The following is a 27,855-nucleotide window of genomic DNA, read 5'->3' on the forward strand; positions in this document are numbered from 1 at the left end:
TATGCAAAGAACAACTTACACCTATGGCGGTTTGCGCATATGGTGGCTGGTCAGCAAGCGGTTAAAGTGACAATTGGCACTTCTGTTGAGATCTGTGCTTGACCTTTACAAACTGTAGCTAAAGAATGCTGTAGCGCCGCCCCCCGAAGGCTTAAGAATGTAAGGTTCTATGCTCTGCCCCTCAACTCCAAGAACAGTCTCAGCCCCCCTGGCACATCTGGCAAATAAACGTTATTGTGAACACAACAGCAGATGAAGACAAACTGTAGTAAACCACAAAGTATTTTTACTGGAAAGACTTTCTCAGAAAAAAACAGGCAGTAATAATTCAACCAAGTAGGTAAATATAGCAACTCTGGTATAGGGCAGTATAACATTAAGTCATATGCAAAATATAAACAGCACAATCTCAAACAACTTAAAAGAGAAATATGGGTTTTTTTTGTTTTTTTTTTAAGAATCATACTTACCTAGGTGGATGCAGCATCGGTCCCATGCTGCATCTGTCCCCCAGCACCTCTAACACTGAGAACTGAGCGATTAAAACACTGCCGATTGCTCTGTTCTCACAGCTCCCTGTCAGTCAGCAACTCTCTGCTCTGCCCCCCCATGCTCACTGGAGCGCTGGGCTGGGGAGGGGGGGTGGGAGTGGCCGGCTCAGGCTCTCAGCGGCTTGCTAAAAGGCTGAGCTGGGTGCTGTTACAGGCATGTGGGTGTATCCCGACTTCATTGTCGCGATCTTGCCCGAGCCTGGACCGGCTCTGTAATGTCAGCCGACTGCAGGCTTCAGCCCGCTGTCTGCTGAAAATGGGGCACAGTAGTGCAGAACGAATTGCACTGCTGTGATCCACAGGAGGAGTACAGCCAAACAAGCTTTGGCTGTATTTCTCCTTTAACTGTCTCAAAGGTGACCTATGTGCTCAGACATGAAGGGAAATCAAAATGACTTGTTGCAGGTCAGTCTATTTCCCTAAAGCCCTGAAATCACAGGCCCTGAACTTGTATATGCGTGATACAATATGCAACAATGAGCAATATACACTCTATAATAAAGCTAGAGTTCCTCCTTAACAAGTATGTTTGTCCCTGAGTCACTGCAGGCCTGAATAGGCACTGAAAGTACCTATCCCTTGTAATAGGGAATATTCAGTAGTCCTCAGAGATGAAGCCTTGAGTCTTCAGCTAGCTCTTTGAAAAGGGCCCAATAAGTCCTGGCAAGCATGTTTAAGTGTAATATTTTAGCAGGGTGAAACAGCTGGTGCAAAGGGTCCTCTCACAGAGCTTGATAAAGTGAGTAAAGCAACAGTATATATATTACACACACACACACACACACACACACACTCTAAATAAATGTAAACATTTAAAAAAGTAGTAGGGTAGTGGATGGTGACAGTAGTTTTTTATTTTTATTATTTTGTTTTTGTATTATTTTTTACAATTTAATTTATATTTTTTATTATTTTTAAAAAATTTTTTAGAAGCTTTGGTGAAATATCAGCAGGGGGAATCTGCGCTGCAAGGGGTGATTAGGGTGTGCCCAGGCACACTCAGCACACCCCCTGCGCACACCTATGGTTTGCATGCCGTGTCTTCTTTGAAAAAAAAAAAGGGGGGGGGTTATACACAAGATGGGTTTCTGCCTGCTCACCAATCCTGCGACACCAAGGCCCAAGGGAGAGGTTGTCCTGGAACAGGCATTTTAGGAATGCTTGACTGGCTACCTGAAGGCCCAGCGATGTCTGTGCGGGCACCCACACAGCTAATAGGGTGTCTGAAGCGATGGGTCTGCGTCTGCTCGTGGACCTGCTGGTGGGGAAGCGGTCACGCTGTCCTAGCCAAGGTGTCTACTCTTGGAAGCTGTCCAGGAAGAAGAGCCCCCTTCTCCTGCGTCTGGTTACACCGCTGCGTGGTCCCTTCTCCTTGCTCCCAGGCAGCCTTGTTATGGTTCTAACCATGTTCTCCTCCCCTGGGCTTGCTTTCCAGCTCTCCCTGTGCATGCTGGGGTATGTAGTCTGCCCCCAAGAAATTTACATGGGGCCACTTGGCTTCGGAACTACATGTCCCAAGATCCTCTGCTCCTGCTGTCCTCCTCTTAGATTGGTTCTTTTCCCCCTGCCAACGAGGAAGGAGGGGAGGGAGCAGAGCCAGTGGCTGCACATGCAAGCGCTGCTCTCCTGTAGCAAGCAGTGTGGGGGGGAGACGGAGAGAAATCCCCCGCAGCTGTGACAGTCTGTCTCTGTCAGTGCCAGCGCTGCTGCCTGTGTGTCTGGTGGCACCGCCAGCTGGTGAAGCGGGCGGAGCACCACCCTCTACAGTGCTTTAAAAGCTTCAACAAAACTGACTGAAAGGGTAAAGGTTACCTTTTTCTTTTTGCTTATTTTGTTTAATAGGTAAAGGTTCCTGTAGCGCTGGCTATATGTGGTTTGGTACAAACTGAAGCCCATATGAAAAAGGACTTTGACTACAGAAACATAACAAATAGATCTTTAGTGGCTGTAAACATTTCATTATAAACTGTATAGAAGCCATGGTTTCCACATACTGTACTCATCATGAGAAAATAGTTTGAAACAGCTGTATGCAGTTTGGAATAAATGCCTTTATAATATTTGCTATAGTTGCACTATTCTGCATATGCATCAAAAGCAAAGAAGTAATTTGCATCTCACCACCCATTGTCCTGAAAGGAATAATCCTCCTATTTTTTGGGAAATGAGATGGAATGAAACGTGAATACTTTCTGTTTTAAAGCTTTACTGTACTGTGCTATTTTAAAACTGCAGAAGATTGTAAACCTTTCAATGAGAGAAGTAGTTACTTCAACAGCCTGTATTGGTGTGAGTAAATTCTCTAAATATAATGTTAGATGTAAGATGTAGATGTAAGAATAATGTTAAAAGTGGGAAACAAAGTAAGTGTATGCTTTAAATAGGATCAGCAGTTGACTTTTACTTGAGAATATTTTTTAGGCCTTAAGTATTTAAAAGAAAAGTATGGGAATGTCAAAAAAAATGTAAAAAATCACACTCTCCTAGATGGCTGCAGCTGTCTCCTGCTGGCTCTACCCGGAGAACTGAGCAATCAAACACTGCTGATTGCTCAGTTCCCCCCCTCTGCTCTGAGCAGAGAGCGGTAACTTTCAGTCTCCGGTTCTCTGCTCTGCCCCTCCACAGCTCACTGGAGCACTGGGCTGTGGAGGGGGCAGGAGAAGCTGGCTCAGGCTCTCTGCAGCATGCTGAGAAGAGTTTGAAATCCCACGATCCCGATTTCACCAGGAAGCCGACACTGCACACAGCTAATCACAGACAGTGAGACATTTCCCGGTCGGCAGCTGCACAGATCGGGAAATGTCTCACTCCCTGCGATTAGCCATGTGAAGTGTCGTCTTCCTTGTGGGATTATAGTCAGTAGAATGTATACCTTGTACTGATTCCTAGTGCGGCAGAGGTTAAGACAACCAAGGGGCTGTCACAGGCTCTCATCGAGAGAGACCGACTATGTCAGTCCTTTCAGCCCAGCTGCTTCATATATAAAGCTGTACTACAACTTCTATGAATTAATTAGGATCTATTAATGAAGGCTGCATGGATGATAATTCAGTGATCTTTTAGCCAGCCAGTGTCCACCAATAAGTACAACCTTAGTTTTGAGTGGGCATGTGATATAAATATTTAATATTCTAAAATATTTTTTTTATACATTTTGAATGCTCCTTTGTCACCAAATGCTGTTCTCTAATCTCCATACAGAACTTGAACCAGGTTGTAGCTCAGGATTGGTCTTCAGGTTTACGAAAGCTGATCTTGAAGAAAGAGAATGAAATTCGAGCGGCAGACCGCTGTAGAATTCAGCTCCGGCTTCCTGGCAAACATGACAAGTCAGTGGTATTTTTTTTACTGAAGATAGTTTTCCAGTTAGTGTTCATATTAGAGAAACTGCAAAGCCGTTTTGAATATTCTTTTATCTTATTATCTTAATATGTTCCAGATCAGGACGACCCACTTTCTTCACAGCAGTGTTTAATACTTTTACCCCTGCTGCAAAGCAGTCATGGATCAATAACTTGCAGATGGCTAAACTTGCACTTGGTAAGTTGCACATCCTTAAATGTTCTGTGCTGATTATACAGAAACACTGTTAGTTGTGTTTGAGAGGTATATTAAGTAATTGTATTTTGATCAAACATATAGTAGTTTTAGTGATTATTTATTGGATTTTGACGTTATGAGAGAGAGAAAAGAATGATTCTATAATGGCTCTTTTTCTCTGCTGGTTTGTAATGGAGTTGAAAATATGGTTCATACTAACCACTTATAGCAGTCAGTTTGTCAGTGCATGTTATGGATATAACTGCATAACAATAGGAGCATCAGTGGATGCAAATATTACTGGGCCTCAACTGAAGTAATGGCAGTCAATCAGCATAGCAGCCAAGGAAGTTGAATTTTCAGGAGTAGAGGTCAGCAGTGTTAGCCACCATATCTCCTTTTGAATTTTGAGGTTCACCTAAAAATGGGTGTGAGTTGTCTGAATATTTTGTTATTGGTTTAGAGCAAGGGTTTCTTCCCGGGGGACATTTTGGACTCTCTCAGAGAGCACCCTTCCTGTAGGACTACAATTACTGACAACTTGCTCATTTAAAGCAAGGCGAAACAATAATAACCAAGATGTTTATTATGGAAAGCTTCTTGAACTTAGATTGTTGTGTGACTGACCACTATAACCTTACCCTTTTTACAATTCGTTCTGCTGCTTGGTCATAACAGCCTATGTGTATGTTTGAATCAAAATTTCTTCTTGAAATCACAAATCTTGAAAGATGTAGTTCAACACATTTTGTATTATGGACAATGGTTTCCTAGATAACTTTCAATTTTTTTTTTACCATTACCTTGAAGCTTTTATAGTTATCCTTTATCCTTTTCAGAAGGAATTCTCAGGCAATTAATACAATATATTTAATATAGTTTAAGAATTAAATCATAAATATTCCAGATCTGCAGGATTCCCCATTGGAGTTCTTGCTGTACGTGCCATCCACTCCTCTAAGCCTTTACCGTAAATCGATTCTCCCACACCTCTTAAATGCTGCCTGGCGTCTGATTCCCATACATTGGAAGTCGGCCCATGTTCCAGGGCGACCCGACTGGGTGCGTCTGCTCAACTCTTTCATGGCAGCGGAGGAGTGAATGCCGAAGTGCTAGGACAGGTATGACAAATTTTTTACGCTATATGGGCCACTTGGATACATTATATGTCTAATATGACGCAGACGCCACCTACTGCCACTCCCAGGCAGGCTGATTAGAGGATAATTTCTCGGAGGGTGAGACCTGCGCTCCTCAAACCGCTAGGTTCTCTTTAATAGTTACAGATTTGCACCTACTGCTGTTTTGCTGCTTGATCGTTCTGTTCTTTGTTCTCAGATATGCCCATCCCTCGTCTCCCCTTCCCCCACCATTTCACTTTGGGTTATATTGGATGCAGCACGCAAGGTGTTGTACCCTATATGTGAGAATGCAATCCTGTTCTGATACAATGGTTAATATGCCTAAAAGCCCCTCTGTGGCTGGGGTATAACTTGATGAAGTCATATGAGGCTAGCTAACTGAATGTATCAGTGTTTTTTTTTTTGCTCCTGTAACCCAATGTCCTCCCTTGTCCCCCCTATGTTCCCCCTGGGCACTTATTGTTTTTTCTTATTTCTGGGTTGTTGTGTTTTGCTTTTCTCAATGTATGTTATTTTAAAAATATAAAACAGAGATTATACAAAAAAAATCATAAATATTCCTTATAAACTTACTTCCAGAAAACTTCGCTAGATGACTGTGTCATAAGATATTTTTTATTGAAAACTGAATTTTAAGAATGATATACTAAAATTATACAGTAATAACCTACTTGATATATTGTAAAGCATACATCTATTCCTGAAATCTGTGAGGTGTTGAGCTGTTGAAGCCCAACACCCCCCCCCCATTCTGGTTCTGACATGAGGAAGGAATACCTCGGTTCTTGCATAAGCCTCTTCATGACTGCCTACTCCTAAAGAGGAATGCTGCTAAGTACTATTTGCATATTAGCCACAGTGCAATTAAATTGATCTCTAATATGATATCTTCTACCTGCATACTTGATCCTATTCCCACCCATTTATTTAAATCCTGTTTTAGTTCTCTATGCCCCATTATTCTCAATATCATAAATGACTCCCTTTATGCCAACAATACTCAAAACTGCTATCACCCCGGTACCAAAAAAACCCTCAACATGGCACTGGACAATTTAAACAACCCCCCCCCAACCTACCCCACTTTGCCAAGATCCTCGAGCAGGCTGTGATATCTCAATTACATAACCACGTGACTTTAAATAACCTATGTGAACCCCTCCAATCTGGTTTTCGGCCACTGCACAGCACAGAAACCACCTAGGTCAAAGTCACCAGGCTCACTAACTATTCGTATTCTACTGTATCTTAGTTCTGCCTTTGATACTGTAGACCACAATCTTTTAATCTTTTGCATTGAAACCATTTTTGGATTCTCAGAATTGGCTCTGAAATGGATTAAGTCATCATGGGCATCACTCCCTTATAGTTTCAAGGAACACATATGCCAAACATTAAGACATTTTTAATGTCAAAAATAACACATGCTGTATTTCATATATTTATTTTGTGTATTACAGATTTATTATTACATTGTAAACATGATAGACCTTATAAAATATCGTTATATGACATAGACATAATCAATAAAATAAACTTATTTACTACGGCCTTCATTTATCCTTGAAAGCCAGCTTCTGCATAAATGTGGCATTCAATACATATAATACATAAATAATCTTATACATGGTTAGAATAGTCACTATTTTTCTTCTTCCTATATGTGTGGTGACTTATGTAGCATAGTACAGAAGAAGCAGCTTAATTTTGACACTTCTAAAACAGTTCTGTTATAATAATCTACATATACTGTACCTGAAAGGACAGGGGCAACACTTTCTAGTAGGGGGCGCAGGGGTAGAGATACTCAAATGATCTGGAGTAAACCATAATCTTCTTATAACCCACAGGTAGACATACCTTTAACAGTTTTATCCACATGTAGACAATAGGAGATGATCTGAGTGGCTGTAGAATATCATGCACCTCATCCCGTTTAGTGAAGATCAAGAAAGAGGAGGATTGGGATTATCGCGGTGCTTGTAATGAATACTGCATAAAGAGTTAAATAAAAAAATATAGTTTCTTTATTGATTCAAAATGAAGAGAAAGAGCAAGAATTTCAATTAAAACCAATATAGAGCATATAAATATACATAGTACATGTACTGGGTCGCTGGTGTCCCAAGAAAGGAAGGTGGTCACAGATAGATGTTAAGTCCCAACATGTTTCGCCAATGATGGATTTCTCAGAGGATAATGTGGGACCACCACAAATAATCCAGCTCTAACACAAAATACAAGCCAAAATATCAATGATTATACAAATAATGACCATAAATGTAAGAGAAACAAACTTTTGTCATGACTTCAAGAAAATATATAGCACATACTTCGATCAATCCCGGGACCAGCAGATGGATAAATTGGGGGGACGCCCCCAGGGGAAAAAAAGGGGGGTTTTTGGGTGTCAAAAAAGGCCCCAGCCAAGGAGTGCACGGTTGCAGGAAGTGGATAAGAACCCAGCTAAAGTGTGTAAAGACAGACCAAAGAATTAATTAATATATATACATTCTGGACAGAGAACAAAGTCCAGTTATATGGGCCAATAAGAGGAGATCCTCTTATTGGCCAATAAGGTCTCCTGTTATTGGCCCATATAATTGGACTTTTGTTCTCTGTCCAGAATGTATATATATTAATTAATTCTTTGGTCTGTCTTTACACACTTTAGCTGGGTTCTTATCTACCTCCTGCGACTGTGCACGGTCTCCCTTGCGCTATCCTTGGCTGGGGTCTTTTTTTAAACCCCAAAAATGCCCCTCTTTTCCCCTGGGGGGGTCCCCCCAATGTATCCATCTCCTGGTCCGGGATTGATGGAGGTATGTGCTATATATTTTCCTGAAGTCATGACAAAAGTTTGTTTCACTTACATTTATGGTCATTATTTATATAATCATTGATATTTTGCCTTGTATTTTGTGTTAGAGCTGGATTATTTGTGGTGGTCAAACATTATCTCCTGAGGAAGCCATCATTGGCGAAACATGTTGGGACTTAACATCTATCTGTGACCACCTTCCTTTCTTGGAACACCAGCGACCCAGTACATGTACTATGTATATGCTCTATATTGGTTTTAATTGAAATTCTTGCCCTTTCTCTTCATTTTGTATCAATAAAGAAGTTGAATTGTAAAAAAAAAAATTCAAACTTTTTTGAAGGTAGGATTTTTAAAAAAGATGTGCTTTGAATGGTATGTATTAAAAAAATTGATATGAATAGTAAAAAAGACATCTTTCAGTATAGAAAAAGTATAAACTTAAAGTGTCATTAAACCCAAAACTTATTTTAACATGTTTACATTTAACATTACATTATATGCATATTAACAAATGCATTATTATATTAAATTAGTAAAGAGTAATCAAAGCCTGGTTCATTCTGCTGTTCAGTTTCACTTTCTTGTTCTCTGTTTCAACACTGGTGCATCCGATCCTATGGCTTTGCCATTGCTACCTGTATTGTAATATACACGTAAGTAAAAAAAGTCCTTAGTCCATCTAGACACAGTTCCAATACTCAAAGCAGCGCTCAAATCACATAAATGAAGTATGACCAGCATTCTCATGTAAAAACATATGGGAAATCAGTAGTATGTTGATAGGTGATGAGACAGTTTAATTGATAGGTGAAGGATTCTACTTAATGATTGATAGGCATATACCATCCACCAGAGTCCACACCACGTGAAACACACTCCCCTAGGGGTTCACACCCACCGAAGGGATGTAATTCAAAAGCCTTGAACACACCAGGTGTCTCCCGTTTGGTCCGGTTATCTCAAACAGCTCATCGCCCAGGATGGTTTAGTCATGTAAAAAAAGGCTCCACATAGCGTGATACCGTTTTAACAGTTTATTCAAGGCGACCACCCCCTTAAAACCACACTTACACAACATAAATTGTAACAGGCTTTTGGTTAAATAATCAAGCTGTGTGTTATCACCAATCAGTATGGAATGCTGTCTGCCATCCACCGCATCCACTGCGTTGAAAGTATCTGGCTGTTCCTTCCTGGTAGGAAGTTTTGCGTTTGGCTAATCCTCTTACCAAACGCGAAACAAAATGGATCTTTCTCACTGATACCCTTGTACCCAATGTGGAACTTGATGTCGACTGTTTTATCAGGGATATAAAGGTTTTATTTATGAATTTCTGTTTTTTTAATTGTTATATTAAATTAATCATTTACCAATGTTGGCGTTAGTATAATCAACAACCCCTTGATCTTCTCTTTTCTTATAGTTCTTATATTTCCTATATTTCTTATATATATATTTTACATTTTAGACTTATTTATTCTGGTTTGTCGTTGCATTCATATTGCATTTATATTACATATGTTTCACTTGCCGGGAGATATCCATGATTGAGCTTTACTAGGTAGTATCTGGGTTTGCTAGTATGTCAGTTTGCTAGAAATTTAGACTTGGATTGATTTATTGGATTGGATTGAACTCAAACAGACATGTAGAAAAAAGGAGGAGGGAAGGGACCCGAGGAGTTCAAAATGGGGAAAAAAAAGAAAAGGCAGGCTGAGGCCTTCACCTATTAATATGAAAATGTGTTTAATGGTATCAAAATTTAATGTGAAAAGATAACAGGCAGATTATGTGAAAAATAAAAAAACATTAAGAACAATGTGGCCACTTGTGTACACACAGGCCCAGAAAAAGTCACTCCAGTGTAAAGCGTATTATGCCACAAGTGTCATAACAGTTCAACAGCTTCAAAAGCATGTGTAAGTGGGATCAGGGGGGAGATCAGAAGACAGGTGTCATCCAGTGGTGTCAGCCGTTCATTGGTTTATACAGGCTCACTGCAGACTTCTGTCAGCTCAATTTCTGAGATCTACCAGATGAATAGTGATAAATGCATAGTTTATGAGCAGTACCACATATCATAACAGTTCAACAACTTTAGCAAGCATTTGTGAATGGGATCAGGGGAGAGAGCAAAGGACAGATAACGTCCAGTGGTGTCAGCCATGCATTGGCTTATACAGACACACTGTAGACTTCTGTCAGCTCAATTTCCAAGATCTACCCAACAGACAAACATAAATATTGGTTATGTGCAGTATAGCGTCCACTGGGATAAAACACCCTGGGTATGGGTGTTGTGGGAGGACAAGTCACCTGGTTGAGTGGAGATGATGTATATGATGGGAATACATATGGCTTGGGAGTCAGTGTAATTGTGTAATTAATACTCAGCCATCCGTTTCATAGGATATAGATCAATGCTTTTTATAATGTGGTGGTTCTCTAGAAGTGGGATGGTGTGAATTACTCACTTTAAGTAGATCAGAGATGACTGCTACAGTTCAGGAGATGAGTCATGCAATATCCAGGAGTGATGTGACCGTCTACCAGTATGGTAGGTGCGGTGGTTTTCAGCGCTGGAGGTATTCCCAGTGTAGTCGTGAGGTGCCGTACTGCACGTGGGCAGCGTGAAGGTTTCCTCCGGTGCGGTGGAAGCCTCGGTAGGTACCATACAGGTCACCCACCATAGATACACACCACAAGCATTGCCATAAAACATCTTGGTTCCACCTGACCATATGGGAGCCAGCAATACTCGAAGGGTTACCAAGACAGAGGCCTCAGGAGGCTTATACATGCTCAAAAAAACATTTGCCTCTGATGGAGTACAATTGTACAGAGGCTTCAAAAACTTTAAAGTGCTCAGATATTGCAAGTACCTGGGATGAAGTGAAGTGATCCAAACATCCCAAAGACCAAAGTGCAAATAAGGATATGATTTTTTTTACATAATTAGGCTCCATGCACACTGGACGTTAAAATAACGTTATAAAAACGCCAGTAGCTTTGCAGTGAGTCTTTCAACGTTTTTTAACTTTTTGCAATAGCGTTTTGTAGCGTTTTTCCACGTAAGTGGTTTTTATGGTTTTTTTTTTTATTTTTTTATTTTTTTTTTATCAATGGATCAAAAACGCTAAAAAATGCTGGTGAACCATGTTTTTATCAGCGTTTGGCGTTTTTTGTGGTCAGAAAAACGACTCCTGAACGCAATTTTATGGTGTTCAGAAAACAGCCCATAAACTCCATTGCTGGTAAACATCTAAAAATGTCCATGTGTGCATGGACTCATAGGATAACATAGAGGGGAGTTTATGGGCTGTTAAAAAAACGCCCAAACTCCCAAAAACAGACGTTTATGAGCTTCAGTGTGCATGGAGCCTTATACTAAATAACTATACCACTTTACAGTAATGGATTGTGACATACCTAAATACCTGATACCCTACATATTTAAGTATGTCACAATGCATTACTTCAAAGTGGTATATTTATTTAGTATAGTCCTCAATCTGCCCTGAAGAAGCCACTGGTGAAGCGCGTTGACATAAGAAGATGACTCACCACAAAGCCCTTCGTTACCTTTTATATACTATACAGTAAATTGTGTAGGCCAGATTGTTGGTAACTAGCTATCCGTTATTTATTTAGAACAAGGAATTATGTATAAGATATACAATGCATCTGATATGGGGATGTTTTTAGGATTGGACTCATTACAGTTTTGAACAAATATTTATAAATAATAAAGATTTGTCAATTTTTTTTCTTTAAACTTGTAGTCTCAATTGTACCAGTAAAGTCCAACACTAGTTTTTTTTTTTTAGTTTATTGTAAAGCAACAAGTGAAGGAAAATCTGTCAATGGGGACGCCTGTTCTTGTGACCACTCTCTAGAATGGAAATTCTGTTAATTTTTTTACTGATTTCCTCTTATTTTCTGTTGCATTTCTAGGAATGAAAATTAAAAAATATATGTCTCCAGTGGGACACAGGCAAAAAAATAACTTAATAGGTGTTTTAAGTATTACCTACTCATTTTAAAACATTTAAACATTTTTAAAAATTTGGCCTTGTATAAACATTAATATGATAAGCAAGAGACTTCGATAAGACCATTCAACATTTTGCTTTCAGTCCACTTTTTGTATATTATAGGTTATTTTTAAAATAGACAATGTTACATTTTTGTCACACATAATTCAGACATAAGCATTATTCTAACAAAACATACCAGAGCCTGTAGTTTATGAAAAGACTAGAAGGTGTGAGGAAAAACACTTTTCCTTTAAACTGTCTAGCTGGTTGAAAATGGTCACAGGCATTTTTCCCATACACTTTTATAGGTTGTTCATACTGATGTAATAATGGAATGCAAAGTACAGTTGTCATGTGCTATATGTAATGAGTCTATCAAACGTCATTGTTCTCCTATGACTGTAGTGAAGTTGTAGTGATTTTGGTTGGTATGGGTTACTGCACTTGGACACTGTGAATATTTTTGTAGCTTTATTAAATTAACTCCTTGTCCTTTTTGCTTGGAATCCCTTGTTCTGATGAACAGCAAAAAAGTTGAAAAACCTTAAAACTGACTGGATCCCACATTTTCTTTTCTGGTTAACTTTATTACAGATGAGGAGAACCAGCTGGGTTGGTTCTGCCTAGAGGATGAGGGAAATCAGGTCAAAAAGGAAAAGCACCCCTTGCTTGTTAAGTATTTGCCAGTAATCATGGCAAAGCAACAAGAATTTAAGGTAAGACATTTTTAGAACGCAGACATCAGCATGTTTCGAGGTCATGAAGAGAACCACACATCCTTCCTGCACAGCCTTTTTGTAAACACATCTTTGCAAAAAGGTTTTATTTTTCTTTATATAATAACTCCATGTTATGGAGTTATTATATAAAGGATGCAGATTGCAGACTCCCATCTGGCCTTGTCAGTAAATGTGTAATGTACCAGCAGTGGTGTCTCACAGATGCCAGTGCACATGCTTTACACGCCAGGCAACGACGTGTGACCTTATTTATAGTGCTCTCTTACCTTCCTCATGATTGATGTCCCTGCAGGTTAATGATATCTACTGTATATGATTTAAGGATATTTATAGACCCAGGTATGGACGTGATGTTCTGTGACCCAATTAGCATTTCCCTGATTTATTTTCAGATTGAATGTGCTGTCTATAACCCTGAACATTATTTCGGTAGTGAAAATGATCCAGATACACTTTCCATGCATCATGGGTTTTTGTGGGTAAGTGAACTCTTTTAACGTTTTTGATTTATTATCGTAGTACAGACAATTGTATATTATATACTAAAATGGATTGTTTATTTTGATTAAAAAATATTAAAATACAAACCGCTAAATAAGACATAGCAATTCAAAAGATGTTTCCATTAGTATGATTGCTTCTTTTGTGGAGGGGGCATAGATCTTACAGTGTTAGGTGGTAAGAAAAATCTTCTGAAGCATCCCGTAGCTTCTTTTAGATTATGCTGTAAAAAATGACTTGGAGCTGTTGGAACTGTCTGAGACAGCTCATTCACTGTACTGAGAGCATTCAGAGAGCACACTCTCAGCACAGAAAAACAGTTCCCCAGGATGCATATGTGCAGCAACTTGACATTAGGGCCCTAGTGCCCACCCTGCTGTTGCATGTGTACCTACAGCCAGTGAGAACTATGGAACGCCCCTTCCCCACCAACACACTAAAGCTGGTTACACACTGACTTTCAGTCTGTGTACAGAAGTCTGTCTGACAGAAGCCAGTCTAACAACTGGCTTCTGTCGAAGGGACATGCTGGAAAATCAGTGCTCGCAGTCAGTGGGGGGTGTGGACTCCCCCTGTCAGAACAACAATAGCACAGTAAGGGGAGATCACCACACCAACATTGCTTATGTTGGTACAGCGTTCTGTCATGTATTGGGCATATAAGGTCCATTCACACCAGTAGACACACATTGTAGTGCACAAAATACAGGTGCTGTAGTGCATTTTGCATATGTACTGCAGTTGTTATAACACAAGGCAGTGCTAATTTGTTTTTGTTTTTTTTTGTTTTTTCTTTTTTTAAAACTATTTTTAAACTCCTTTTAATTATTTATATTCATTCAACACTATGTGCAGCAGCGCGTTGTGATGCGTCCCCGTGCAGTGTTGGGATAAAATATGTGCCCAAATAATTTTATCACAACGCAGTGCATACACAGCAATACAGATTGACATTACCACAAGGCATCAGTGTTAAACCAACCTCCAGATTTACAGCAATATTTGCTTATTTACAGTTTTGCATATGGTCGCTTTTCACTATTTTTCAAAAGGCATTTAAAATTTACAAATGATTTATTAACTTAATACAGGTTTAATTTTTAGACTTAGTTGTGAAAATAATATTGGTTTGATAAGCATTTGCGCAGCTATCACTTGATCTACAAAATCAGTCGTATCTTTTTATTCTACTGGTCCCATTCTTTCAGAAAATGTATGATTTGGGGTGTTTTTTGCAAACTTAAAAAGCTGTAATTGAAAAATAGAAAAAGTGAAATATTGCAAAAATAGTCTGGCCACCTTAGGTTAATAATGGCGCACAGAGCCTGGCAGCAAATGGGTGAGCGAATGTATGAAGATTATATCCAATACTTTCAAGTACATACATTGTGCATAGATACCTTATTTTCTTCTACATAAAAAAATAGTTTGGGGGAAAAATAGTGTCACGCCCTCCTCTAGTTAAGCTAGAAAATGTTTGTTTTTGATTGTTATGATGAATGGAGCAGTGATTGATTGTGTTGGTCTGTTCAGGGTTTCCTGAGCTGAGGATTTGATTACTCACACCTGCCTCTGGAAGGAAGCGTCCAGAAGGATGCTGGGGAGGTGATACATATGCAGGAGGCTTGAACAGAATGTTCTTTTGCTTTAAGGGAGGAATCAGGTTCTCTTGGGGCTGCTACCCCTGAAGGCTGTTCCACTAAGACAGTAAGCTCCATTCTAGGTCTTATCAGCTGCTGGGCTGAGGGTCTGGGGAAGTTTGCTGGATGATTACATTTGTTGTGCTGAAGTTCTTGGCCTGGAGATGGATCTAGTTAATCTCCCCCACTCAGGATCTACCTGTGGATGCTGGGTGGCAGACAGCTCCTGGGATACTGTGAGTAAAGATCTTGCTGGGGATTGTTAGTTGTGCAAGTGGCAAAAAGGGAACTAAGTGAAGAAAATTGCTATATGGACTGCTGTGGTAGGGTCCTAGATATATTGGCCGTCCCCTGCTACCTCCAGAAAAGCTGCTATTTGAAAGATTAGAGAGAAGTTTGTCATGCTATCATTGTTACTAACCGTTTTGGAGTATCCTGTGACTTTAAACCCCTCCCTGTTAATGTTCTTCAGCAATAAATCCTAAAAGGACATCCTCTAGACTGAGTCTAAATTACCAGTGTGCATGGGATTGAGCTTGTGTGACTGTCAGCCTCTGTGCTACTTGGGAGAACCTGTCTATTCTCAGCAGCCCCTCCGGGGAGTGACTGCTGCAGCAGCATTGTGAGTTGATTCATTTCTGCAGGGCTGGTTGTAGCAATAGTGGTTTCTGTTGATCTCTCTTTAGTGCAGTGCCCTCCTGTGGACATCACTACCCTCTATCTTAAATGCTGTTGTTCACATTTATGAACACTTGGCTGACTATTGGAAGAGACCAAGACACAACTTGAAATATTAAAATATGTCCACTGACAGTAGTGGTCAGTTAGCGAACAGTATTGATGAAATGTTCTTTTTTAAAGGAACCAGGGAGGACAGAAACATGAGAACTGCCATTACTGGCTTGTTTTTGAAGGTGCATGTTCCAGGACTGTCATATTTCTCCATGCTTCGCTGCTTAGTGAGCCACTGATCTGGAGCAAGCATATGCAGATCAGGTGCTCCAGTTACCTTTATGTCATATGTTAGTGGCTTACTATGTAACAAAGGAAAATTACAGATAACAACATATTTAAAATCAAGTAATCGTAACAAAGGGAAATTACAGATAACTACATATTTAAAATGAAGTAATCAGTTGAAGCTTCTTTGTTTCTGTCCTGAGTTTACTTATCTCACGGGTGTCATATAAGAAAATATTGCACAATTTTATTTTTCCTGGGTATACATTTTCTAGCACTCTTACAACTTTGTAAATTACATTTATCTAGTAAATTACAGACAGCCCCCATAAGAACAGGGGGTAACAGCTTTTCAATGAACTTCTTAGTTCTAAAGCTCATTCTGTGACATTGAATGTGGAAGTTAATACCTGTGAAATAAGAGTTGAACGAAAGAATGAGACCCCTTCTGTTGATGTATAAACAGTGAGTACATATGGAGCTGCGAAAATCAAAAGGTGGCTCTTTGTTGTGTGTTTTACTTAGATTGGCAGCTGCACTAATCAGATGGGTCAGATTGCTGTTGTTTCACTTCACAACCGTAGCCCGAAGGTGATAGAGTGTTTCAATGTAGAATCACGCATACTCTGCATGGTCTGTGTCCCTGAGGAAGAAAGGCACAAACAATTAAGTGATGTCCCAGATTCCGAATGTGGTTCTTCTTCGCGAGCACCAGATGTGCCCACGATTTGCCTGGGCATGGAAGAAGGAAGGTAAATGTTATTTATTCTGATATATCTGCTTTAAGTCACAATGACTGTTAGATATTAGCGAAGGAACTGTGAACTATTCAGCTGTAACAGTGTTTCTAAGATATTCCTGGCAAAAGTAATACCTTCTTGAAATTCAATTTTGTGGCTCTTTCTAAAAACAGATTTTATGCTAATTAGAGAAGATTCAACAACTTTAAGTACTCAGATTTAACTTCCTGGTTGCCTAGATACTGGTACTTATGTAATATATATGTGCATATTAAAAATCTAAGACAGATGCTGTCTTAAAGTGAACCAGCAAGAACTGAAGCCTGTCAATGCTCAGCTCTTAAAACTAATGCTATTTCTAGACCAAAGCACACCTTTTCAGCATTATACATGAGTATAGCTATAATCTGATGGGTATTGATTTATGACTGCTATGAATTTTAGGTGATGGTTATAACATTTACAGAGTATAGAAAGATGCCCTTGCTATATCAACTTAATGTTTGCCTTGCACTTTTTCTAGCATATGTGTCTACAAAAGTAGCCAAGGATCAAAAAAAGTTCGTCTGCAGCACTTTTTCACTCCAGAGAAATCTACCGTCATGAGTCTTGCCAGCGTGTCCCACACTTTATATGCAGGTCTTGTAAATGGAAGTCTTGCAATCTACACAAAGATGGAAGGTAAAATAACATCAATATGACTAGCTTCATATCTTTTAACATCTTAAGACTCACAAAAGCAAGGAATTTACAATATAAATCCATGCATACAGCTAAATACATGGTTGAATGGACACTGCTTTCTTGGTCAGCTTTGCTCACTGGATAGAGGTGATGATGCCAATTCACAGTCCACTAAGAAGGGTGGAGGCAGATAGGTAAAGACCTTCATACCTCAAATGTAGCCCAATCTCTCAGTTCTTGCAAAACAATCTGCCCAAGGCTAGGCAATGGTTTACAGATTGTACATCTCCAGCACCAAAGTAAATGTTTCACATGTGTCTGCTCTGACTATAGAGAATAATGGTTCAAGTAGAAATCCTATTCTCTCCCTTTGGGCCTGGTTGATATCTATGTGTTGCTATTTACTGTGAAAGGGAACCTATATGGGCCCATTCACAACTACGAATATGTGGTACCAGGGGTACTACAATGCATGTAGGACAAAGTGATTCCTGCCAGAGGTTTGTTTACAATTTGTTGAGTAGGGCAAGGTGAATCAGGATATGGTGTGTTTTTGAAAGAATATTTGTAACAACTAACAAGAAGGATGGTAAACTTCACAAAGGTAAAGTTATGCCTTTCTATATTGTGTTAGCTGAGTTACTATAAATTACCTTGACATAAAGAAAAGTCTTTTTTTTTTTTTTTTTTTGTGGCTGCTGGCTGTTGGCTGCACCAGCCCTGCTGAATGTCAAGGAAGATTAATACTGGGAGTGCCTACTTGGTATATAAACATGTACGGGGTTCTGAAATTGGTGCATTATGATTAGTCCATAGAAGAATTATGCAGTACTATCATTTGACCACCATCTCATGTCTATAAACTACATACATTAGGATATTAGGATTCAGGCAAGTGCTAATTTGCACATTATCAATTCTCCTAGAATCTGTAAGACCAAAGAAAACCAGTTGTACTTCATTAATTGGCTGATTGTGGTTTGGAGCCAGTATAGTGCAGAAGTCTGTAATGTACAATGTAGTATATATATATATATATATATATATATATATATATATATTATTATTATTATTATTATTCAGGATTTATATAGCGCCAACAGTTTACGCAGCGCTTTAATGCAATATATATAATGCAAGAGTATGTACTGTACAATAGTGTTTATAGTGCAGTATTCTGTAATGTACATTCTTTTGTTTATAGTGCAAGAGTGTGTCATGTACAGTATAGGGTATACAGTGCAGGAGTCATTTAAGCTGTCCATAGACAGTTTTTTCTTGTTAAAGCAGAACATCCCCCATTAGTACTCCACACACACACACACACACACACTAAACACACACTAAACACTATACAGTTATTACATTTGTGAAATTCCTTAATATAAGAGAAAATTCCAATTTCATTTTGAGGAAATCAGCTTTCTAATTCAAAAACTGCAGCATCTATTCTGGCAAGGAGAAGGTGTTGACACAGGGATTACATCATATCCTCTTCTCTCTCTCTCTCTACACTGTAATCAAACTACACTTCCCATCATCCTTTATGAATGTGGGAGGTACACTAGGTCTTTACATGTAAATGTGAACAAGCCCACTTCAGCAGAAATCACACCCCTCATTCTAGAGGCACTACTCTGTAACACACAAAGCAGGATAGGTAGGTTACAGCTTTATAAATACAAAGCATGTCTGTTCTCTGCCATACAGCCACAACAGCAGATAAACCTATTGCCCTTACTTGCTTTATGCAATCATTACAAAACTATAGACACATCCCATAATTATATATAATACACACTGTACTCTGCTGTAATTCAGTATTATAAATATTCCTCCTCCTGCTGTAGCTTTATGAGATTTTTCTAACAGCAATTAGTGCTTGTATTGTGTATGAGAACATCCCTATCCACATCATCCGCAAGGGCCATGCTGTTTTATTTCAGCATGTGACAAGTAAATGTTGGCATGAGAAAAAAACAAAAAAAAGCAGCGCCAACTTACTAATCAATAACACAATAATGGTGGAACCCTCTAATGTATGGAAATCTCAATAAGCTTCAATACCACCACAATACCGGTCTCTGTGATATGTAACTTCACATATAATACACATCACACGAAAAATAAGACATAAAAAAATGACTGTAAACTTTGCAGGGATGTGGAAACCCCTCCTACAGATATTTGGCTATGTGCGGTCTCACCAGTGCCACGAGTGCAGTCTCATCCGCACCATGTGTGCAGTCTCACCAATACCATATGTGCGGTCTCACTATTGACATGTGTGCAGTCTCACCAGTACCATATGTGCAGTCTCATCATTGCCATGTGTGCTATCTCACCAGTACCATATGTGCAGTCTCATCTTTGCCATGTGTGCTGTCTCACCAGTACCATATGTGCGGTCTTATCATTGCCATGTGTGCGGTCTCACCAATACCATATGTGCGGTCTCACTATTGCCATGTGTGCAGTCTCACCAGTACCATATCTGCAGTCTCATCATTGCCATGTGTACTGTCTCACCAGTACCATCTGTGCGGTCTTATCATTGCCATGTGTGCGGTCTCAACAATACCATATGTGCGTTCTCACTATTGCCATGTGGGCGGTCTCACCAGTACCATATGTGCAGTCTCATCTTTGCCATGTGTGCTGTCTCACCAGTACCATATGTGCGGTCTTATCATTGCCATGTGTGCGGTCTCACCAATACCATATGTGCGGTCTCACTATTGCCATGTGTGCAGTCTCACCAGTACCATATCTGCAGTCTCATCATTGCCATGTGTACTGTCTCACCAGTACCATCTGTACGGTCTTATCATTGCCATGTGTGCGGTCTCAACAATACCATATGTGCGTTCTCACTATTGCCATGTGGGCGGTCTCACCAGTACCATATGTGCAGTCTCATCTTTGCCATGTGTGCTGTCTCACCAGTACCATATGTGCGGTCTTATCATTGCCATGTGTGCGGTCTCACCAATACCATATGTGCGGTCTCACTATTGCCATGTGTGCAGTCTCACCAGTACCATATCTGCAGTCTCATCATTGCCATGTGTACTGTCTCACCAGTACCATCTGTGCGGTCTTATCATTGCCATGTGTGCGGTCTCAACAATACCATATGTGCGTTCTCACTATTGCCATGTGGGCGGTCTCACCAGTACCATATGTGCGGTCTCATCATTGCCACGTGTGCTGTCTCACCAGTACCATGTGTGCGGTCTCACCAGTACCATGTGTGCGGTCTCACCAGTGCCATGTGTGCGGTCTCACTAGTGCCATGTGTGCGGTCTCACCAGTGCCATGTGTGCAATCTCACCAGTACCATGTGTGCTGTCTCATCATTGCCATGTGTGCAGAGCGGGGATCGTAGACACAAGCCGGGTAACAGAGTGGAAATCTGTGACAGATCTTGTAAGTGTACACCGCTCACCGTAATGTCCCGCCTCCCAGACCAGTGTGCTGTCAATCACAATGTCGTTCTGGGTTACGGTAAGCGGTGTACACATACAAGATATGTCACAGATCTCCGCTCTGTTACTCAGCTTTTGTCTCCTATGATCCCTGATCTGTACTGTCAGAAGACAAGCGGGTGGCAGCAGGGGGGTGTCGGATGCTGGCAGGAGCAGAGGAGGAGCAAGAGTAGGACGAGGGAGGAAGGAGGAGGACACCACCTCCATGGGTGGTACACACCGGGGTATGTGAGACCCCCTCCGTCCACTACAGCATGCGGGGACCGCAAATACAAGTCTCTGCTCACTGCAGAGAACTACAAGGGGGCGTGTCAGACTGCTGGCTGGAGGTACAGGAGGAATAGCAAGCCAGCCGTTTTACAAACAGGAAATCAGGCAATAACGGTTTTATCTGATAATCAGCAGGCTATTGCAGAGGAACTACAGAGCTCAGAAGAAGATGAATGGCATATTTAGTGAAGTTAGGAGATCAGCAACAAGGACATGAGAGTTTTTTTCCTGAGCTGTGCTTTAAGCTAGCGGATTCCAATCACGCCCCCCCCCCCCCCCCTCAAAATCAATCTTGCCCTCAATATAATCTTTTCCCCCAGTATAATCCTCTCTCCCCCCCCCCCCCCCCAGTGCAAACTCTCCAGCTTTGTAGGACTGACCTAGGGGGATTGTACTGGGGGGCAAACTGCCCCCCAGTACAATCTGTGCAATAGTCGATTATTTTTTTAGGCTCTGCACAAATGTTTATCAAATTACTGTTTTCACTAAACATACATTAAAACTACTATTAGCGCACACAAACCCAATGTAACTTACAATATTCCTGTTAAATACCTACTAAGGCCTTGTTCTCATGGGGGGGTAATAAAATGTATGCCCCTTTGAAAGCTTTGTTTATGCGCATGGGGATGCACAGGTGTTCTGTTCTGTCTTGTTCTCTGTACTTCAACAACAGGCCAGTATTGACACTTCACATATATGTAAAAATCTTTAAAAAATGTTATAGGAAATTACTTAGAGCCCCCAAACATTATTTTTTTTTTTAAGCAGAGCCCCTAGAGAATAAAATTGCATTTTTTTATGTCACATGGTATTTATGCAGAGGTTTTTCAAACACAATTTTCTTTGAAAAAAAGACACTTTAGTGAATTTTAATGCACAAAAACATAATATAATACCTAATTGTTTGGTATAATGTATAAGAGGGTGTTACGCCGAGTAAATAGATACCTAACATGTCAAGCTTTAAAATTGTGCACGCTCGTGGAACAGTACCAAACTACGATTCTTAACAATCTGCATAGGCAATGCTTTATAATCCTTTACAGGTTACTATTTTGGAGTTACACAGGAGTACCAATTGATTTATCAGTACCAATCAATGACTGTGTTCATTCAGGAAGGGGCTGGTAAACATGACACTTTAGTGGGCAGGTAGAGTGGCAGCAGCTCCTCCTCCATGTGTGCAATGTATGAGGACACAGTGGGCCCCACCCCCCTCAAGACCCATGTGCACCGCACACAGATTGCATAGTTGCCAACGGTCTCAAAAAAATTTCTAGGTACACTTTTTTGTCTGTAGGTGGAGTATTATTTTAATTAGGGGCGGGTCATTAATTTGTAGGCATGGTCTAGAAGGAGTGGAAAAAAGTGGCGTGCAATGGGCGTGGTTTAAACTATGTTAAATATTTTGGCATGGCTTAAAGGTGCTGTGGTTAAATAGTCTGAGGTTAAAGAGGGATTGAGGGAGAAGGAAGAGAGGGATGGAAGGAGAGAAAGAAAGAAAGAAAGAAAGAAAGAAAGAAAGAAAGAAAGAAAGAAAGAAAGAAAGAAAGAAAGAAAGAAAGGGAAACAGAGGGAAAGAGGGGTAATCAGGGGGAAAGAGGGAGAGAGTAAGAAAGGGAGAAAGAGGCGTGGAGGGAGAGAGGAAAAAAAGAGACAGGGAGGGAAGGAAAGAAAGAAAGAGGGATGGAGGGACAGCAGGTCCAGATCCTACACCACAATAGCAATATTTGTATGCTAGAAAGTTTAACAAGCAGCAGATAAAGATACTCCAAACACCATCCCCCCAGACAGATCCCATCAAACTGATACAAGAGATGGTCAGAGACTGTGCGGACATGCTACCAGACATGGTCAGAGACTGCAGACTTGATACAAGAGATGGTCAGAGACACATAGCAATATGTGTATGCCAAAAAGTTTAACAATCAGCAGATAAAGATACTTCAAACACCATCCCCCCCATCAAACTGATACAAGAGATGGTCAGACACTGTGCGGACATGCTACAGGAGAGGTCAGAGACTATGCGGACATGCTACAGGAGACGGTCAGAGACTGCTGACATGATACAAGAGATGCTCAGAGAGTGTGGGGACATGCTACAAGAGAGGGTCAGAGACTGCATACATGATACAAGAGCGGGTCAGAGACTGCATACATGATACAAGAGATGGTCAGAGACTGCAGTCGTGATACAAGAGACTGCAGACCTACCACAAGAGATGAGTTCAGAGATTGTGGACATGATAGAGATGGTCAGAGGCTTCTCACACGGCCATGAATGTGTACAATGTTCTGTGTAAGGGGGAGGGGAAGGATGTCAGTGAGTTAAGTACACTACACAGGTCAGTGTAGTTTGCTCAGTACATACACAGACACACACATATTTTATTACATTTTATGTACTTCTTTCTAAATTACATGTTTTTATCGCTTGTAAAACTTATGTCCATTTCAGATTAGCTAAGCTCTATGATGACTGTAATTGTAATTTGTAATGTTAAAGTATCATGTCATCACATTGCCCTCCCATTTATGCCCTTCAGTGCTCTGGCAGCAAGCTGTTTTTTCTGAGCAATGACCTATTTTCTAGGATGTGTGTGTCTGGCTAGAGGGCATAGAAAGCAGATTACTAGGAAGTATTACACTCTTTGTGGAGGGCAGTGCTAAAATAACATCTGTTTGGGTATAAAGCTTCACTGTTACACACAGTTTATCCAAGGAATAGTGCAAATTTAGTGTAAACAAAACAAAAAGAAAACCTGTATCAATGTAAATAGCTACAATTGTCATGGTCGTCCTTATAGGATACACTTTTTTCTCTAATATAATACACCTTTTCTCTAAAAATGCATGTTATAGTACCAAGTGGACTAATTTGCATGTAAATAGTATTACAGTTATTGTATGTGTTTGGGCGACATTGTTTGTATTATATATGTGAGCTGTAGAGTATTTAACACTATTTACAAATACCTATTTGTTAGATGGCATAATTCAGGTGATATCTGTCACTGGTCTTATTGAAATTGGCCTTGGTCAGCTTTCACAAATGGGGTGAAGTAAAATGAAACCACATCTTAACTTGTTCAGGTATACACCCTGACCAGCTGGAAATGGGCCCAATACCTGACGACTTCCCAAAACCTTAGCACAAACCTAGCTCACTTTTCATAAGTGTCTTGCGCTTAGGGTTATTCACACAGGTAGTCGGAGGGCTATAATAACCAGGGGCTGAGCTGCGGTTTACCTACGTTTTCAGGTACAATTAAAATCACCATTTTATTATGTCAGCCCAGAAGCTTTGACCTATTAAATGAGGAGTTCAGGCTCCCTTCAATATTAAACATTGGAAACAGAGCTATAGACCTTTGTGGAACATTGCACTGGTTTATCTGGACAATTTTCAGTTCCCGCAGCACATGAACCTTTGTCTAAGCTAATGTTAAAGACTTCAGCTTTTCAGAGTGATGAAATTTGTTTTCTAGTAAGTGAAAAAGAGAGTGATGGAGGCATTGGAAACAATCTTTAGGCTAACCACTGTGTTTATAGCCACAGCTATTTTCATTTGTTATAGGCAGAACCCAACCCAGGCCTAACATACAGTATTCATAGGAGATAGAGTCCAGCTATTTTGATGGATCTGAATGAACAGTCAGCAAATGAACTGCGTCTGGGTGCCATCCAATTAAATAATTATGCTCTAGAGTCCATGCAGGGATATGCAGAATCGCCTTTGCCTAGCTTATGTACACAGCATAAATAAAAGATTATTTGGTAAGTTTATAGATTCATCCTTTTCAGGTATATACAGGTACCTCCAAAAACATGTGTAGGTGATCTGACTAAACTTTACTAGAAGATGTGAACTGTATATAATTATATTTGTTGAATGTGTTAAGCATTGAAAAAAATGCTCATAATGTCATCATTAAAAAACAAAAACGTGAATATCTGTTTTACAATATTTACAATAGTTCCCTTCAAAGAGATAAAATGGTCTGTAGAAAAAGATAAATGCCCTGCCCTCAGGATCAATAGCACTTAAATTGTTTGCTCTATTAATAGTAGCGCCAGAGCAAACGGCTATAAGTCACTGTAATGTCCTTTTATAACTGTAAATGTGTTACCACAGGTAAAAATAGCCTTTATTGCCTTTATTTTATAACTGCACTCACTTGACAAACTGTACAAAATATGAAGAGGTTTAAACCCTAATTAAAATGGTCAGTTTTGGCTCATTCAGGCGCAGTGACAAAATACCAACCATGAAAGCATTTTTTATTATTATTATTATTATTATGATTATTATACAGGATTTATATAGCGCCAACAGTTTACGCAGCGCTTTACAATATAAAAGGGAGACAATACAGTTATAATACAATAAGATACAAGGGGATTACGAGGACCCTGCTCAGTAGAGCTTACAATCTAATAGGGTGGGGCAGGTGGTACAAAAGGTTGTAACTGTAGGGAATGAGCTGATGGAAGTAGTAAAAGATTAGTTAGAGAGGTTATAGGCTTTCCTGAAGAGATGAGTTTTCAGGGATTGCCTGAAGGTAGCAAGAGTAGGGGATAGCCGGACAGGTGGAGGGAGCGAGTTCCAGAGGATAGGAGAGGCTCTGGAGAAATCCTGGAGACGAGCATGAGAGGAGAAGACGAGAGCTTGAGAGTAGGAGGTCTTGAGAAGAACAGAGAGGACGATTTGGGTGATATTTGGAGACAAGATTGGTGATGTAGCTCGGAGCAGAGTTGTGAATGGCTTTGTATGTTGTGGTTAGTATTTTGAATTTAATTCGCTGGGTGATTGGAAGCCAGTGTAGGGATTGGAGGAGAGGGTTGGCAGACACTGAGCGGTTGGTAAGGTGGATAAGTCTGGCAGCAGCATTCATGATAGACTGAAGAGGGGATAGCCTATGGAGAGGCAGGCCATTGAGAAGGGAGTTGAAATAGTCAAGGCGAGAGATATCAAGGCAGTGAATGAGGAGCTTGGTGGTTTCATTTGTTAAAAAGGGGCGAATTTTAGAGATGTTACGGAGGTGAATTCTACAAACTTTTGACAACGATTGGATTTGAGGCTGAAATGACAAGTCAGAGTCTAGGATTACGCCTAGTACCCTGGCGTGAGGGGAGGGACAGATGGTTGCATTGTTGATTTTGATGGAAAAGTCGTGGAGGGGGGCACGGGCAGGGGGGAATATTAATAGCTCAGTTTTAGAGAGATTTAGTTTAAGGAAGTGGTGCGACATCCATGCTGATATATCAGTTAGTAAGTTAGTAATGCGAGAGGAGACTGAGGGAGTGAGGTGAGGAGTAGACGGATAGATTTGGGTGTCATCAGCGTATAAGTGGTATTGGAAGCCGTGGGCGGTTATCAAGTGACCAAGGGAGGAGGTGTAGATAGAGAAGAGAATGGGTCCAAGAACAGAGCCTTGGGGGACCCCCACAGAAAGGGGCAATGGAGAGGAGGAGACAGAGTTGTAGGTGACAGTGAATGAGAGCTGTGATAAATAGGCAGAGAACCAGGATAGAGCAGAATCTCGGAGGCCAAGGGAATGTAGTTTATTGAGAAGGAGCGGGTGGTCAACAGTATCAAAGGCTGCGGAGAAGTCAAGTAGTAGGAGTATATAGTACTGGCTGTTGGTTTTAGCAGTTAGCAAATCTTTAGAGAGTTTTAGTAAGGCAGTTTCTGTGGAGTGCTGTGAGCGAAAGCCAGACTGTAAAGGGTCAAGGAGGTTATTTTAGGTAGGAGGTAGGAGCTAAGACTGTTGTAGACTAAGCATTCAAGAAGTTTAGAGGTGAATGGGAGCAATGAGATGGGTCTTAAGTTGTTCAGGTTGGTAGGGTCCAGTGAGGGCTTTTTAAGTATGGGAGTGATCTGCCCGTGTTTTAGAGGGGAGGGGAAGGTGCCACTAGAGAGGGAGAGATTGAAGATGTGAGTGAGGGAGCATAGGATAGAAGAAGAGGATGACCGTAATAGTTGTGAGGGAACAGAATCCAGGGGACAATTGGTTAAGTGGGCATCTGAGAAAAGGTTTGTAACCTCTTCAGTAGTAGCCAATTCAAAAGAGGATAGTGTTGAATGTGCTGTTAGGCAAGGTATGTTGGGCGGGGAAGATGTACGCACAGTAGAGGTATCCTCACGAATTGCATCAATCTTGTCTTTGAAGTGATTGACAATCTCTTGGGCAGTGAGTGAGTTAGTGGGTAGAGGGGGTGGGGGACGAAGCAGAGAGTTAAAGGTTGAGAAGAGCTGACGGGGACTGGATGACAAGGAATTAAAAAGAGAGACAAAGTAGGCTTGTTTGGCAGCATGGAGGCATGAATTGTATTTTAGAAGGGCAGATTTATATAGGGTGAAGTCTTGCAGGCATTTGGTTTTACGCCACAGTCGTTCAAGAGCACGGCAATGTCTCTTGAGATTTCTAGTGTTGTCAGTTTGCCAGGGTTGTAACGGTCGGGGCCTGATTCTGCGTGTGGTTAGAGAAGCAAGTGCATCTAGTGATGATGAGAGTTAACTGTTGTAGACAGAGTTTGCCAGGTCAGGACAGGACAGGGGAGAGTTTATGTCATATAGGTGGTCAGTAGCAGAATAGAGAAGAGAAGGGTTAAAGTGGCGAAGGTTTCTACAAGTATTTGTTTGCTGCTTGGAGGAATGGGTGGTTGGAGGCAAGGATACAGTGAAAGTAATGAGGTTGTGATCAGAAAGAGGAAAGGGGGTGTTGGTG

At 40.5% G+C, this 27,855-nt stretch overlaps 1 protein-coding gene across 3 annotated transcripts in view; it reads left to right on the plus strand.

The window, feature by feature from the left end:
• ARHGEF10 (Rho guanine nucleotide exchange factor 10) overlaps nt 1-27,855 on the plus strand; it is a 276,309-nt gene that overhangs the window by 183,866 nt on the left and 64,588 nt on the right. For all 3 annotated transcript variants that reach the window (XM_073626640.1, XM_073626639.1, XM_073626637.1), the window contains 6 exons: nt 3,753-3,880; nt 3,991-4,091; nt 12,690-12,811; nt 13,228-13,314; nt 16,462-16,688; nt 17,200-17,357. In XM_073626640.1, coding sequence (XP_073482741.1) covers nt 3,753-3,880; nt 3,991-4,091; nt 12,690-12,811; nt 13,228-13,314; nt 16,462-16,688; nt 17,200-17,357 — 823 coding nt within the window. The remainder of the gene's footprint in view (nt 1-3,752; nt 3,881-3,990; nt 4,092-12,689; nt 12,812-13,227; nt 13,315-16,461; nt 16,689-17,199; nt 17,358-27,855) is intronic.

Source organism: Aquarana catesbeiana, linkage group LG04 (assembly GCF_042186555.1).
Source record: "Aquarana catesbeiana isolate 2022-GZ linkage group LG04, ASM4218655v1, whole genome shotgun sequence".
Lineage (NCBI taxonomy): Eukaryota > Metazoa > Chordata > Amphibia > Anura > Ranidae > Aquarana > Aquarana catesbeiana.